We start from the raw sequence: 16,957 nt of genomic DNA on the forward strand, positions 1-16,957 counted from the left end.
TGGATCGGTAAGTGGCTGTAAAGGCCAATTCTGGATCCGCACAGCCTCCCACAATGGGGACATACGTTTCCAGATGGAAGACGGTCACGATGAGGATTTGCTTGACATGTCTTCCTCTTGGCTCGCTTCTCCATTTCGCCCTGTACTCATGCTTCTTCAAAGTCCGTAGCTCCTTTAATAAGGGCTGACCTCCAATTTAAATGCTCATGAGTTAGGTCTTCCCAGTTCTTGGTGCTGATATTAAACTTTTTAAAATTAGCTTTGAGAACATCTTTGAATCTCTCTTGCTGTCTACCAATATTCCATTTTCTGTTCTTAAGTTGGGAGTATAGTAGCTGCTTTGGAAGACAATGATCAGGCATTTGAACAACATGGCTGGTCCAGCGAAGTTGATGTTGGATGATCATTGTTTCAGTACAGGTGGTCTTCACTTCTTCCAATACTCTAACATTAGTCTGCCTATCTTCCCAAGTAATTTGCAGAATTTTTCAGAGGCAGCGTTGATGGAATCTTTCGAGAAGTTGGAGATGGCATTTGTAGAAAGTCCATGTTTCACAGGCATACAATAGGTCAGTAGTACAATGGCTTTGTAAACAAGAACTTTGGTCTCCCTGCGAGCGTCCCGATCCTCAAACACTCTACGCTTCATTCGGGAAAAAGCTACACTCGCAGAGCTTAGACGATGCTGAATTTCAGCATCGATATTGGCTTTTATAGATAGATGGCTGCCAAGATAAGGAAGGTGGTCGACATTTTCCAGTGACACACCTTCAAGCTGAATTGATGGCACTGCAACGGGATTAGTTTGAACTTGCTGGTAAAGCACTTTGGCTTTTTTAATGTTAAGCGAGAGGACGACCTTATCATATGCTTCTGCAAAGGTTTTTAGAATAGTTTGAAGATCTTCCTCTGAGTGTGCACAGGCTACGTTATCATCAGCATTTTGGAGTTTGGTAACAGGTTTTAGTTACCTTATTTTTTGCCTTCAGCCTGCTAAGATTAAAAAGCTTTCCATCTGTTCAATATATAATTTCTACACCAGTAGGAAGTTTCCCTTCAACAAGGTGTAGAATCATAGCGATGAAGATAGCAAATAAGGTTCGGACAGTAACACATCCCTGTTTATCACGTCATCATGGAGTAGCCACAAGATTTTCACAAATCTATCAGGACATCCGATTTTCAGAAGGATGATCCAAAGAGCAGCGTGATTTATAGTATCAAAAGCCTTAGTCAGATCAATAAACGCCATGTACAGAGGGCAGTTTTGCTCCTTGCACTTTGCTTGCAGCTGTCATGCAGTGAAAATCATATCCATTGTCCCTCTGGAAGGGCGGAAGCCATTTTGAGTTTCAGGGAGGATGTCTTCTGATATAAATAAGAGATGATTTGCAAGTATCCTTGCGAGGATTTTACCTGCCGTAGCTAGAAGGGAGATGCCTCAATAATTTCCACAGTCTGTCCTATCACCCTTTTTAAAAAGAGTGATAATTATGGCATCCCTAAAATCTGCTGGAATCTCCTACCTGTTTGTAGTATCTTACTAGTTTAGCTTGCGCCTATGTCCCTGGGAGCAGGTAGGGGAATTCACTCCTGTAACATAATAAAGTCATTGTTCCATGTCTAGCTTGATACAGCTACTTTGAAAGATAGAAAATTGCCTTTTAGCCTCTCTATGTGCTATTTATTAAACTGTGCCCATATGATTTTGAAATCTCTTGCCTCCAAAGACATTTTAAAATTTGCTTTAATATACATGGGATATTACTTGATATCTCATGAAATGAATCTGAGGAATGGCTAACTTGTGCGCAAATGCTTTGCAGGTTCTCCTCCAACCCAGCAGAGGATTTATTTATTTATCAAATTTATAGTGCAACAATACCACTATACCAAAAAGAAAACAAAGGTTTATGTTTTTTTCCCTCTATCTGATACTTAGAAGGGTACCCTTGAATTGATACTGTGACATGAGTTTGCAATGGGATCAAAAAGGTCTCTAACAATATACAGTATAGTGATCACGTTGTCAATGCAAAAACTATTATTGTGGTCAAATCCATAGAAGGCACAAAAGTAGATATGTTGCATCCAACCCAATCCAGGAATTTCTGAAAACTATCAGTATGACACAGATAATTTTACCACAAACAGCCAGTTATAACTGTTATGGCTTTGCCTTTGAATTACTGTATAACACAGTGTCATAACCTACCTTCCTATGTTTGGCCGGGTTCTGTGAACCCACATCACAATTTTCGCTTTCAATATTCTTATTTTGGACTGTGGGAAAGATGATGGAAGGTACGTGGACCGAACTTCCTGCAGGGAAAGGCAGACTGGCATTTTGCAAATAGTATTTATCTTCAAATTCATATACAGGATAGACTTGAAGGCCTATCATTTATTTAGTCATCACCAGTCCTATGAATTTTGACTTAATTATCTGTTCATGTTTATTTTTCATTTTTTCCTTTTATCAATCCCTATATTTCCCTACCCACTCCAGGCTGCTTATCTAATAATGCTATGAGTTGCAGCCAGAGATCGTTATGCAAACATCAAGCTTAGGCAACTTGGAAATGAATATGATAGCTTATGCTTCCCGCTTGTGGTCATAACCTGTCATGCTGGCCATCACATCTCCTTGCCTGGCACAGAGAGTTTGCATCCAGAAATGGTGGTGTAAGCAGGGTTTAAAAAAAAAATCTTGACCAGCAGTACATTTACAACAGCATTAGTGATGCTGCCACGAAATGCAGAGCTTGCTGTTTAACTCTTCTAATAGCCAGGCATAGAGGTGTTGCGATGTGGGCGTTATTTATAGCTTTTTTCTCCATCTAATTTCTGCTCTAAGTAATAATGCAGTGATGAAGTTGCATGCATAAGGATAAATTCCTCACTGTTTGAAAAGGTTCTATATCCACGCCCTACTCTGAGGTCAGTCAATTTGTGAATTCCTTTATGATGAACATTTTGTTAGCTATGTCCACCAAATTGTCTCTTTAGGAATGCAAAATAGAGGCAGGATTGCCTGGTATCCTATTGTCCATCTCTATTCTGCCATTACAGACATAAAAGAGTTAAAACTGGAACAGCCAGGGCCACTCTCTTTGGGACTGTCCATGCAAATTACCCAAGGTATTGTTTGCAATAGCTCTAGAAAGTTTGATGCCTTCTGATATATAGATACATAGATACAGGTAGTCCTCAACTTATGACCATTTGTTTAGTGACTGTTCAAAGTTACGACAGCACTGAAAAAAGTGACTTATGACTGGTCCTTGCATTTATGTCCATTGCAGTATCCCTGCGGTCATATGATCAAACTTCAGACGCTTGGCAACCAGCATATATTTACAATGGTTGCAGTGTCCTGGGGTCATGTGATCACCATTTGCAACCTTCCCAGCTGGCTTCTGACAAGCAAAGTCAGTGGGGGAAGCTGGATTCACTTAATGACCATGTGATTCAGTTAACAGCCATGGTGATTCACATAATGACCATGGCAAAAATGTTCATAAAATTGGGCATGACTCACTTAATGACTGCCTCACTTAGCAGCAGAAGTTCCCATCCCAATTGTGGTTGTAAATTGAGGACTACCTGTGATGTCAATTTTTACCTGTTGATCATCTCTCTGTCTCTCTCCCTGCTTTTGACTACCTTGTGTCTCATTTTTTCCCAGGTAGTTGTTCTTGAAAGTTTGCTGATGTTTGATAAATTAACTTCATGTCTTTTTGCTGGCTGAACTGAGTGGCCTGTGCTTGCTGAGATCTAGACATAGCGATTGACTGGGGCTGTGCTGGGTGCCCACTAAACTGGAAATTACTCAGCAATTTTCCAATACCTTTCAAGTGTTTTTGAATGGAGTATAATGATAGCTAATTCACAATTTAGCTCAAATCCAAATCTGTACCTTGATTCCAATTATCTTTCACATGATTCACTGTCAGCCTCACTGTGTAGACCAAACCCAGAAACCAACTTCACCAGATGGCTAAACTACCTTTATTAATATTGGCTCTAGTAACAGAATCTTGCAAGTCTGACTGACTGCAAGTCTCACCTCCCCACCCCCACTTATACTCATGTGAATTAGGGAGTGTCTGCCTGAGTCACTTGCTTATGCCTTCTTGTTTGCGCTTAAGCCATGTTTTTCCCCTGTTGCTTTGGTAATGCGTCTGGCCTTTCTCTGTCAGGGTCATCTTCCTTACTCTCTACATTTACAGACAGTTTGTTCCCTGTTTGCTTTCAGCATCAGCAGCCTGAGATTCCTTCCTACCATTCATATACAGGCAGAGAAGGCCAGAATGTGTTTTCTTTTGCTTGCGCACCCCGGGCAAGGACGATTTCTACTCCATGAGCAGACCAATGACAAACCAATTTTATTACAGCACTTCTCAACCTTGGCAGCTTGAAGATGTGTGGACTTCAACTCCCAGAATTCCCCAGCCAGCCATGCTGGCTGGGGAATTCTGGGAGTTGAAGTCCACACATCTTCAAGCTGCCAAGGTTGAGAAGTGCTGTTCTACTATGTTTGTATAACCTGAAAGCAAAGCTATTGGCCGATACCTTTCTTTAACCTTTTCTGGAGGCCATTGCTAAGTGATGGTACTGAACAGAAACCTGCATCCTAAAGCGATATTGTTCAGGGCAATGACTTATATTACAACCCCTCCCCACAACCACACAGGTTTACTGTGTGTGTGTACAGGAGAGATTTCAGTATTCCCATTCACTTTGTATCTGCTTCTGTGTATACAAATGACATTTTGGTTTTGTTTTCATTAGTATTTATGTACCTGCTGTAAGGGAATGCAGCACTTCCATCTTGATTGTTAATGACCCCTCCACGCAATAGCCAAGACCACTTAGTAGTCTCAGCTGAGGAGTTTTATTGCCAGCTGTTCCATCTAATTCTGCCTCAGTCTGTCTTAAGCCTTTAGAGAGTGATATAAAGAGATGAGTGTATGCTTTTCACTCAGAAGAAATATATTGGTGACTGTGTGGAGGATGACGATGACAACAACAAAATGCACAGGGTTCTGTTGAAAACAGGAGGGGGGACTTGCCTGCCTTGACTAGCTTGTGCTGATTGGAGGGAGACAGAGACAACAGGCAACATTTCAGCAGCCCGGTGTTCAGGAGGGAACAATCACCTCCCAGTCACCCATGTTCTTTCTGAACAGTGGATTATGGAAGGAAGCAACCTGTCATCTTTCCGTTGCACTCTTCTGTTAAATGCTCTCAGGCTTATTCTATATTTGTCTTGCTGGATTCTGCAATAACTATAGTACTACAGGCTGGCACCAAGCTCAAATTGTCCTACTTGGGACATAATAGGTGAAGACCTATCTCTGGAGAAGGCTGTAATGCTGGGAAAGATGGAAGGAAAGAGAAGAAGAGGATGACCAGCAGCGAGGTGGATGGACTGTTACAGCAGCTATGAGGGCACTATTGGAAGACATGAAAGACCAGGTTAGGGGTAGATCATCATGGAGAAAATCTGTGTGGTTGCTAGGAGCTGACAATGACTTGATGGCAGGTAATCAATCAATCAAAAACAGGCTGGCACAACTTGAAAACAAAGGAAGAAATTAAACTGGTCTTTTACTCTTTCCAGTTCCTCTCTTTCCTTAGGAAAACAGAAATCCTTTTTTTCAGAAACAGTTCTTTCACTCTGATGTACTTCTGCTTACTGTGGCTTTCTCTAACTTGATGCCCTTCAAACGGGTTGTGTTGCATGTTCTTTTGCATCCAAGAATCACAGCAAGTTCATGATACATATCTACAACTTTCACAGTGATAGGGTCAGTTGGCATTTGAGAACAGTTTCATCAAGAAAATCCATACTCCTGGCCTGAGATGTACCACATAGCTTATCTTGTTTGGGTTGCCTAACTACTTCTAGGGAGGGAAGAATAAAGTGGAAACAAATAGGCTACCTACATTAAGATGCCATCCATTCACAGCAGAGTTGATTAAATTGGAATTTTAGGGGTGGAAACAGGCCTGATGTTTCAGAATAATTTTTAAATACTCTGAGCCTGAATTTCTGCATATTCCCTGCAACTTGCTTTTGAGTAGAATTTGTGTGGGTTGTATTGTTAGTTCCAAACTTTTTTCTGTAAAGTTTAGTAGTTGTAAGTAACTCAAGAAAGTGGTGATATTCTGGCTTTAGAAAGGTCTTGCAATCATAGCTAAGATGAAGAGATGCCTCTCTGCTCAAAATTAGAACTGAGAGCCTTCAAATTAAGTAAAACTTATTGAGTGAGGAAATTAAATAAGTCAATAACTGTATTTTACTATCAGGTGAGTATTGTGGGATTCTTTTCCTACGTGAAAATACTGCAACATACACTTCTTGAACCCACTTATAGGTAAAAGATCAATGGGATACTATTGATTTTAGTTTATTGTAAAACTAAGCATAAATGCCAACAGATGTGGTAAATCCTGTCAGTTCTTTAAAAAACATGTAGTCAAAATATTGCCACTACTAAGTGGGGGAAAAGAAAGCTGTCAATGTCAATTGAAGGGAAACGGGGAGACTGCTAGGAAGTTACTAGGTTGATTGAAAAAAACAGTAACCACTCTGTTGCTTATGTAATTCCATCTATTAATATGAAATAACTTTCCAATGAACACCTGCACACAATATGGTGGAAAACAAAAAGGGTTCATTCACAAATACACTGTAACCAGGACTCAAATCTGCATAGCAAGTCCTGATTTGATTTCAGTTCTTAATTCCTTGACCAACCCATTTTTTAAAATTTGTCAGTGCTGCAATATGTACAGGCAGGAAGCCAAAAAATGAAAACTGATTATAGTAACTGTTGATTAGTATTGGACCTTAGTCTTCATAGGAGGGGGAAGGCAGACAAATAGGGATGGAGACCAGGAAGTTGTGGTATATGGAAAACACCTACAGAACCACTCCATGGTCGTGGGTAGCTGTTGGCTCTACTGCCACCCCTGTGCCCCAGACTGTAGTTTCATTGTAGTTTCTGACAATATTAGTCGTCTTGTCTTTTAAAAACTACACAGCCTGCTTGATGATGAATTTCTTACCCCCTTTCTAGCCCATGGATGAAGCTTTGTCAATAACCCAGAGACTGGGGTGTTGTTTTTGCTGTTGATTGTTCAAATATGTTGCAGTCTTGCAAATACATGGTGATAAGTTGGTAGGCTGTTTTGCTATACCTTTGCATTGAAATTTTGACATAGTTTTGCAAACAGGCTGGGAATTGGAAGAGTTCCTCCTTTCTGTGGATTCATTTGAATAGAACTATTTATGTCTCCTTATTGAAGACTTACATGGAATAATTCAGTCAGAAATATTTGTACACATATCAGCTTAGTGTTTGGAATATTAAAAAAAATCATGCACACATTATCTAGGCTAGAACATAATTCCCAATTAGGCAAATTATACTTCTCCAGTGGGAGGAAATATTGTATTTAGACAAGTGTCAGCATGGAAGCATAGCAATACGTGTCAGCAGAATTAATACATTTCCATATTGGAGGAAAATCATCAGACAGATCAAGATTGCTAACAGGTCCCTGAGATTTAAAAAAAAAATCCCAACATCCTGCTCTTTATCTACCTTTTTCTCAAGTTTCATGAAGAAAATCTATCTGTGTGGTTGCTAAAAATTGACTTGATGGCACATAATAATTTTCTCTAGTTAGTCTACAAACAACTGTCCTTCCTTTTGGATATAATATGTTAATCTTTTTTAAAAAATAACTTGAACAAGGATTCTCAACCCCCTGATTTGTTTAAGTCTAATGGATTATTCCTGGAAATTAGAGCACATGGGAATAATACTGGCCAACATAAAGCAAATGTTGCATGAGTAACAGATGAGCAGAAACAAAGCCTGGTGATGATGAAGTAACTGAACTGCCTGGAGTGGCAATGGCATAAAACCGAAAGTGATTACACCCAAGCACTGGTGTAAGTTTATAAGTAAACTTGGTTAGTGGTGATAGGAGTGACAGAGCCTGTTTTTACATTGACCAGTGACCCTGTTTATGGTGACTCAGTCCTTACTTGAGAAGGATATGTGGAACAAGGTGATGAGAAGTCACCCAGGTAAGCCTGCAGGTTTTCTTTCAAATAAAGTTGCTTGTATTTACCTGGTTTACTCAGTTGGGTGGAGCCAAAAGGGATGAGAAGGGCAGTGTCTTATGATATAATTGGGATTCTTTTGAGTGTTGGAACCTGAGAGGTAGGTGGGGTTCTCTGCAGTTGTGAGTTAAATCCATGGCCCTTCTGGCTTTTTCAGGTATCTTGGTGGGGCATGTGTTGCTGGATTCAAGAGTTGGTTGGTATTTCCTTGAGATTGGGCATTGTCTCACCTGCCTTGAAAGAGGCAGAGGGTGCCCTTTCCTGAAAAAGCTATCTCTGAATCTGGCCATATTTGTCAACTTTTGCCCAATCTCTAGCGTCTCTTTTAAAAAGAGAAAGTCGTTGAAAAGGTGGTAGGGATTCAGCTGCAGAGAACCCAAGAGATGGATTACTGTATATAGATCCTTTTCAGCGTCCACACTCCCCCAAAGGAGCTTATCAGTGATTTTCCTATCATTCTGTTCATGTGGCTTCTGAAAGAGCAGCAGATGGAAACTTTGGCTTGAGCACCTCATGATTGAACTGCTGCAATGTGCTTACATGGAGCTGCCTTTGAAAATAGCTTGGAGATTGTGAGTTGTGATAACCCAGTTTGTAAAATAATACCAAGGTTAAGGTTGCTGTGCTGGCTACTGGTTGACTTTCAGCCCTAATTCAAGGTGTATCACCTATAAAGTCCTATGTGGTCTGTCACCAGGATATATCAGGGACTGCCTTGCCAAGCGGGATCCTATCCATTTGGTCTGAACAGTGAGAGGGGGCTGATCTAAGAATCTCCCTTCCATGTGAGTTGAGAGGAGTGAGGGCTAGAAGACAGGCCTTCTCACTTTGTGAAGTGTCCTGGTCCTGCCCCTCCTTGCAATCTGGAGGAGCCTTAAAATCATTTTATTTCAGTGAGCCTTTGGCTCATAGGCTGACTACGAACAGCCATCTGGCTGTAGTCCTGCTAATTGTTTATTATGTTTTTGGGTTTATTATGCGTTCTTCTTGCTGTGCACCATTTAGAGCCTTCTGATTGGGGCAGTTTACAAATATTGTCAAATAAATAAATAAATAAATAAATAAAAAGCCTTCCATTTAAAGCTCTTGCCATGCAACTTTAATTAAATTATTTGGCACCATAAAACTTACCCAAAATAAAAGGATTGGAACTGAAAAGATGTCTCTGTTGTGATCTGTTCAGCATCCAGTTCAAACAGTGATACAATAAACAGCTTCCCTTTCATTTCCTTGTGGATGTGTGATAGCATCCAAAGTGTTTTTGGTATATTTGTTCCCTAATTCTTTGTTCGGTTCTGGTAATTCTGTGAAATTGCTGTTCCTTTAGCTAACCCATTTTATCTACTCACAATTTCTTTCTGTATTTTAATGCATACTACATTACTCGATCTAATTTGTTTTTGACTATTCTATTTTTTTTCTGGCTTCTTAATCAATGTTATCATTCTTGTCTTCTGGTTTCAAACAGAAGACTTTTTTATAGTTCCTATTAAAGACAGCAAAAAATGAAACTAGCCTAGTGCTAGGGCATATACTTTGAATGCTAAAATCCTAGGTTCCATTCCTTGCATTATCTGATTAAAATGGTGCCAGATAGTCTACAGCTAGAATGGAACATTTGTTTTATTAAGTGTTAAGTAGTCAGGGCAATATTTTTCAGGCATCCCTTTAAAGAATGGATTTTGAATCAGTCCCCACAGCTAATCTGTTGTTTTATTCAGGAAAAAAAAACCTTTACCTTTTGGTCTATTCTCCCTTCACAAAGAAACTTCTGATTTATTTATTTTAATTAACTAATTTTATTTTAAACTTATATAGCCGCCCATATTGTAACAACAACCCTCAGGGGTGCACAAAAAAGTAAAAAACAACACATCCCCCCAAACAATCAGAATAAAAATCAATAAAATATAAGTTTATAAAAACTGGTGGTACCCCAAGGCAACATACATCCACATACCATCTTAGTGGGATCCAGCCTGATTCTACCCCAACACTTATGGGAAGGGCCAGCTCTTTAAGGCTTTCTGGAAGGCAAGGAGGATGGGGGCCTGCTGGATCTCTGGGGGAAGGGTGTTCTACAGGGCAGGGGAAGCTATGGAGAAGGCACACTTCCGAGGTGTCATTAGATGATAACATTTCAGAGAAGGGACCTGGAGCATGTCCACCCTATCTGACCTGGTGGGACAGGCAGATACCCTCAGTGAGAGGCAGTCCCACAAGTAGCCTGGTCCCATGCCATTTAGGCCTTTAGAGGCGATAACCAGAACCTTGAATTGCACCCAAAAAGAAACTGGAAGCCAGCACAGCTCATGTAGCAGCAGTGTAATATAGGCACTTAGAACCACACACACCCGCACATTTTGGGCCAGCTGCAGTTTCTGGATGGTCTTCAAGGGCAGCCCTCTGAAGAGCACATTGTGCAAAGCCCTCTGAAGAGCACATTGTGCAATCCAACCAGGAAGCAACCAGGGCATGAGTGACTTATCCATAGTAGGAGTGGGAAGTTTTCTCATGTAATGTGCTTGGTGTCTTTGCCATGTTGTAGTATAAAAACAAATACATCAGATTCCTTTAAATTGCAGCCTTGTCACTGTAACTCCTGAGAAATATGCCAAGATATGAGTTCTAAATGAAAGAATGTTTACATGCTATTTATTTGAATGCACGGCACAGATCCATGGGGGTACCGTCAGTGAATCCTAAGAATCTGACTGCACCATTTTGGCCATCTTAAACATGTTTATAAAGAGTTTGTTTTAGAGAGAAAATAAAAAAGAATTGGGTCCAAATTTAATTTTAGATTAAATTTTGAGAGTTGTGAAGTATTTCCAAGTGCTTCTTGAGAAAAAAGAGGAATTATATGAATTGTAATCTACTAGAAAAGAAACCAGGAGCAATGTATTCTTTTTCTTTTCCATCCAAATGTATGTCATGTTTTCATAGCATGTCTCTCTGTTTTTTTGCTACTTGACCCAGTTTTCAGGGTGGGGCAAGCTAAAAATCTCTAATATGCCTTGCTGTAGCACAGCTACCGAGAATGGAAATAGAGCAAGAAGTAGAATTTTATTACATATGACTTCTTCCTTAGGGAGTCTTTCTATTGCTTTGAGATAATAAACAATACACTTAAGAGAGATTCTGATTCAGTTAAGCATGACCTCTTATATTACATGTGACTTTTGGACTCCCCAGTCCTGAATTTTATATTCACAAACTATGAGGTTCTTTTACTCAAGGATTTGAGAAATTGGCAAGAAAGACTGGTTTCAACCATATATTGACTTCAACACATTATCTGGAAGAAAGTGAAATTAGAGCAGTAAGAACAATTTATTAGGACTATAAAGACAGTGTATTGCAAAGCATGTTAGGATTAAAGCCATGATCATGCTGGAAGACTCTCAAGGCTACTGCGGAGATTATACCCAGATTTCCATGTATGTATGTGCACATGCATGGTTTCCTTACTTCACATAGGTCTTAGAAACAACAGAAGTGGTTTCCCTTTTTAAAGTCCTTTCAATGTTTTGCATAATCCTAAAATTTATTTCCCTTTGGATGTCCAGTCTATATTAAATTTCTTATTGACGAGCAGCAGCAGCAGCCTAAATGAAAGCTCATCAGATCTACTGATCCTGTCTTTGGTCTCCAAGTCAGCCACTCTTGTGTCCAAGAGTACAGCACAGAATTGCAATCTGGATCATTTAAAATCACTGCAGGGTTAGATTTAAATTTCTTGTCATTAGTTTAGCAAAGAGACAGTTCGTCAACCCAAGTCTTCTGGTAACTTAAAGACTAAAGACTTACATTTTATCAAAAGCTTCAGTGGATCTCAGTTCCTTGCCCCTAATATGTTTTCAGTATAAGTAACTAAACCAGCTTCTTCTAGGAAGGGCCTGTCAACTCCCTGAATCTTTGGTTTATATCCACTTCCCAACCTAGGGAGAATGTTAGTCTGTTCTCTTAGGAGCAGCATGACTTCAGCCAACAAACATGAAGAATTCCCAGCCCTTTGGAAATGGTCAGTTATAAAAAGGTAGTATAAGCTTTCTTTGGGCAGATCCATTTGTCCTCAAAATACAATTTCCTAAAATTTCCATGGTGTTTTTGTGATGTCCTTTTCAACTGCAAAGGCTGTAATGTAGCTTCCAGGGGAGGCATGGCGAACTGAAGACATCTCCATGAAAGCAGAGCCAATGACAGCAGCAAAGACCAAAGAACTGGTGAGTAGACCAGTTCTTCAGAACCTCTATGGATGAGGAGAGAAAGGGAGATTGCCCACATGTGCTCTGGATGACTGCTCCTTGTGAAAAGACCTCAGGACAGCAGTTTTCTGTGGGTCTGAGTGCCAGGAGATGAGAGGATCAGCCATCTTGTTTGCAAACCTCACTTTCTAATCACTTTCAGAAATTGCCTATTAACCATCTTAAAGCTATTAGAGGCCTTCAGAATGACAACTTTGAGAAGTCACCGGCTAAGTTTAGCTTCAACTCTGAACAAAAGAAAAATTAATTACTACTTTAAGAACTTAAAGCATTTGAAATAAACAGCAAAAAGCTAATTAAGATTTTGATCTAAAAAAGTTACAAAAGGATTAAGGGTCCAGTTAAATTTGGAATATTGACTTTTACTGTAAGATTTTGGAATTAACTATAAAAAAATAAATAGCTTCTCATGGGAACTAGAATTACTTTGGCTATCTTGGCTCATAACAAAGATAAGTGACTTTATTATTTTAGAAACTGAACACTTGAGGGAACTAAAGATTGCAAATAGAAGGGAAAAAAATATAAGCCTACTCTTCATGTCGGTTAGTACTGGGACTTAAAAATGACACCAAATGTCATTACTTTGGAAATATTAAAGGAGATCTTTGAAGAATGGAACCAGAAATTAGTCGCTACAGTATCAATAGTGTCAGTAATAATGTCTGATTCTATGGATAGACTATAGACTATCCATAGAATGTGTTTAAAATATGTTAATGAAGGAATAACAGATGTGGAGCAAATTTTGTCTGACAAGACAGAGAAAATACCAAAAGTGGAACTACAAATGACAGGCCAATAGAATGATTTGGAAAAGGACACTTTGCTGGTAATACAAAAGAACTGGCTGAAGTTTTAAAAATTAAAAGGGAAATACAAGTGATAAACCAGGAAGGCTTGGAAAATGTTTTCTTATTGGATCTACAAAAGAGGCTTGTTAAACCCCTGAAGAAATCTGTATGATGGGATATAAAAAAAGTGAAATCAGATTCATTCATTTATTTATTTACTATCCCGCCTTTATTATTTTTATAAATAACTCAAGGTGGAGAACATACCTAATGCTCCTTCCTCCTCCTATTTTCCTCACAACAACAACCCTGTGAGGTGATTTGGGCTGAGAGAGGGGGACTGGCCCAAGGTCACCCAGCCAGCTTTCATGCCTAAGGCAGGACTAGAACTCACAGTCTCCTGGTTTCTAACCCAGCACCTTAACCACTAGACCAAACTTTGAATGAACTAAAGATTAAGACTATTAGAAGTAAAGAAGTTTAGTTTTTAAAATTCTTTTAGTCTATCTTTTATATTGGAATTTTATTATATAGTTATTGTTTTATGTTGTAAACCACCCAGAGTCCCTCCGTTTGGAGGAGATGGGCGGTGACAAATCTGATTAAATAAATAAATAAAAGGAAGGGATATGATCAAGAAATTTTTGCAAAGTTCTGGCAACTGTTTATGGACTTTTTGCTGACACCAGGATTGAAAAGTTGATGTTTTATGGATTTGCTTATAGAAAAGGGATGGAATATGTGAAGAAGAGATACCTGTTTGTAAACTTATAGGGGGTGAAAAGTTATTAAATCTGTCTATACTTGTAATGAAGATTGGAAGTCACTTCTTTATATATTTTTCTTTTTATTATATTCTTTCTTTTCTTTTAGTTCGTGTTTTTGCTATTGTAATAAAAAATAATATACACACAAAAAGTAAAGGCTGTAATGTAGGCAAAATCAGTTCTTCCTTCTTTAAGCTGCTACTACCTTATGATTTCATGATAGGGGGAAGTTGCTTGCCCTGTGGGCAACCATGCAAATTGCAAAAATAAATATAAAGGATTTTTTAAAAAGATAGTTATGGATTAACCAAATGCTACTTGTAAGGTGGTAGCTTATGTACTCTATGTTACAGCACAATCTTGTTTTAACTTGAAGGTAAGTCCCTGTAGGTTTAATTATTGTATTTGTTTGTTTCTTTATAAGATTATATATTTTGTCTTTCTTCCATCACAAGCAGCTAACATGGGGATCTACTTTTTTTTCGATCATGACAAGTCACTGGTTGAGATGGGAGTTGAACCAGGGTTTTCCTGATCTTAGATCAACACTTTGCACTACACCATGCCACATTTGAGGCCTTCATCTAATACAAACTCACTGTAAGCCATTTCCCTGGATCGTTGTGGAAAAAGAACAAAATTGTTTTGTTTTCCAGTTGGTGACCCCAATTGTATGTATGAATGAGCCACTAAATCATGCTTGTAAGCTTACATTGCTAGCTCGTATTATGGTTGATTTCAGAAGCTATACAATGCTGATTTGATAACATGTTAGCTGTTTTGCTTCACAGAGGGTAACAGCATTTAGCATACAGATGCTTAAGGAGTACTTGAAGAAGGACGTCTGCCCCATGTTCAACTTTTCTTTTCCTTGTGGCTAAATTGTATAGATCAACACACTGAAAGCTTAAGCACTGCCATTTCTTAAACCTCAGCTTGATTTGTTTAGACCTGAGGATAATTACAGAAGCTAGACAGAGGAAGAAAAGTCTCCTAGATCCTTTTTGTGTCTCAGAACAATGGCTGTTTGCTGAAATCACAAGCAAAGAGAAAGAAGCCTGTGGTAGCAGTAGATACCAACCTAAACTGGGGCTTAAGATCTGGTAGAAGCGAAGGGTAGAAATCAGTGTTGATTGTGGAATTACAGAGAAAATTGGATTCTCCTTTAAACTGGAGTAGGAACTTTAATGGTAATCTCCAGTTGCAATCAGAAATTGTCAATGGGAAAGCAGTAAATAAATGCTAAGTACTCCTCCAAGCAAACATTCTGTAGTAAAATTAAGTTGCAAATCTTCCCAAAGTCAAATTGTATAATTTTAAGGGTTGGGGGTTTAGGGGATGGGAGGGGGCATATGTACACTGCTTTACTTCCTCTTAATTCTTTGAGAGGTATTATGGCTTGAATCCTGAGATGGGGCCCTCATCTAGGTAGCAGATTTAAGGTGTCATGAAAGGGCAGCCAATTGGTAGTTATTTAATTTCTTATCACATTTTTACTGCCAGAAATGGGGAGAGAATGCTTGTGGGATTTTCTGGGTCATGTGCCAGAAAAAACTTGGCTGACTGTTGTTCTCACTTTGGATTGGATTGGGGTCCCCTTTCCTGTTCTGCCTCGGGCAGAAAAACCAGTCCTTGTAAACGGACAACCTTCTGCTTGTAAGGTTGGGTGTTTATATATCCCCCTTCCCTCCAGTCTTCTGCCAAGGGCAGAAGTTGAAGCAAGAAATCTTTTGTCTGAGACGTTAGTGGGCAGCTTTCTACTGAAGCCTCTTCCAAGTGCAAGGTGAGCTGGTAAGTGTTGAGGAAACAATTTTTAACTGATGCTAGGATTCTTTTGGGTAAGGACGCGGTGGCGTTGCGGGTTAAACCGCTGAGCTGCCGATCGGAAGGTCGGCGGTTTGAAACCGCGTGGCGGGGTGAGCTCCCGTTGTTAATCCCAGCTCCTGCTCACCTAGCAGTTCGAAAACATGCAAATGTGAGTAGATCAATAGGTACCGCTTTGGCGGGAAGGTAACGGCGTTCCGTGAGTCATGCTGGCCACATGACCCGGAAGTGTCTATGACAACGCCGGCTCCAAGGCTTAGAAACGGAGATGAGCACCGCCCCCTAGAGTCGAACACGACTGGACTTTACGTCAAGGGAAACCTTTACCTTTACCTTAGGATTCTTTTAATGTTTAATCCCAAGAATAGGCTTAAAACGTTAACATTACCTGAAGGAAGCCAGCCAGCCATGGAAAATTCTGGAAAATCCCAGGCCCATCCACTTATATGATGCTTTCTTGTGCAACTTTTTCCATTAACACCAGGGCTTCTCAACCTTAGCAACTTTAAGATGTGTGGACTTCAACTCCCAGAATTCCCCAGTCAGCTGAGAGTTGAAGTCCACACATCTTAAAGTTGCTAAGGTTGAGCAACCCCGCTTAACACCAACAGCAGTACAAAAAAACATGTGGTTCCACAAAATGATGCCCACCTTGCTTTAATTTTAGTGTGCTAATATATAGTGGGGAACTTTCTATACACGCTAACGTTTAGGCCGGATAATGCAAATGTAAAGAAGTTGTCCTGGTGGATACATTGCTAACATTCTCATACCCTTTAGTAATGTTCGAGTTCTTCTTTAGATTTCTATTTTGCCAAGATTAATTAAAAACAAGCTATTATTTCAAAATAATACTGACATTTCACACAGAGAAGTAGCAGTGCAGGGGCTGGTGAAAAGGTCTTAGCAAAGAATGGAAAAAAATAAAGGGAGTATTGAATAAAAGGTGGAAGAATTAAGCAAATGTACAAAGAATATCTCTTGATGAGGAAAATACATGGGTGTCGGGGCCACCGTCTTGACTTTTTTACCTCTCCCTGCAACCCCCCCCCCCGCTTACCTAAGGTCAGAACAGTGAGATGTGAGGCTGTACTTATCTGCAGATGTGTTATTACCATGGGAGGCCAGATGGATTTCTCTTGCAATTTGTGTGGGGTTTTT

At 39.6% G+C, this 16,957-nt stretch overlaps 1 protein-coding gene across 1 annotated transcript in view; it reads left to right on the plus strand.

The window, feature by feature from the left end:
* Nucleotides 1-1,561: 1,561 nt before the first annotated feature.
* Nucleotides 1,562-16,957, plus strand: part of UNC5B (unc-5 netrin receptor B) — a 155,602-nt gene continuing 140,206 nt past the window's right edge. The window contains exon 1 of the mRNA XM_063307836.1: nucleotides 1,562-1,577. Within this exon, the coding sequence (XP_063163906.1) occupies nucleotides 1,562-1,577 (16 nt within the window). The remainder of the gene's footprint in view (nucleotides 1,578-16,957) is intronic.

Source organism: Candoia aspera, chromosome 6 (genome assembly GCF_035149785.1).
Source record: "Candoia aspera isolate rCanAsp1 chromosome 6, rCanAsp1.hap2, whole genome shotgun sequence".
NCBI lineage: Eukaryota > Metazoa > Chordata > Lepidosauria > Squamata > Boidae > Candoia > Candoia aspera.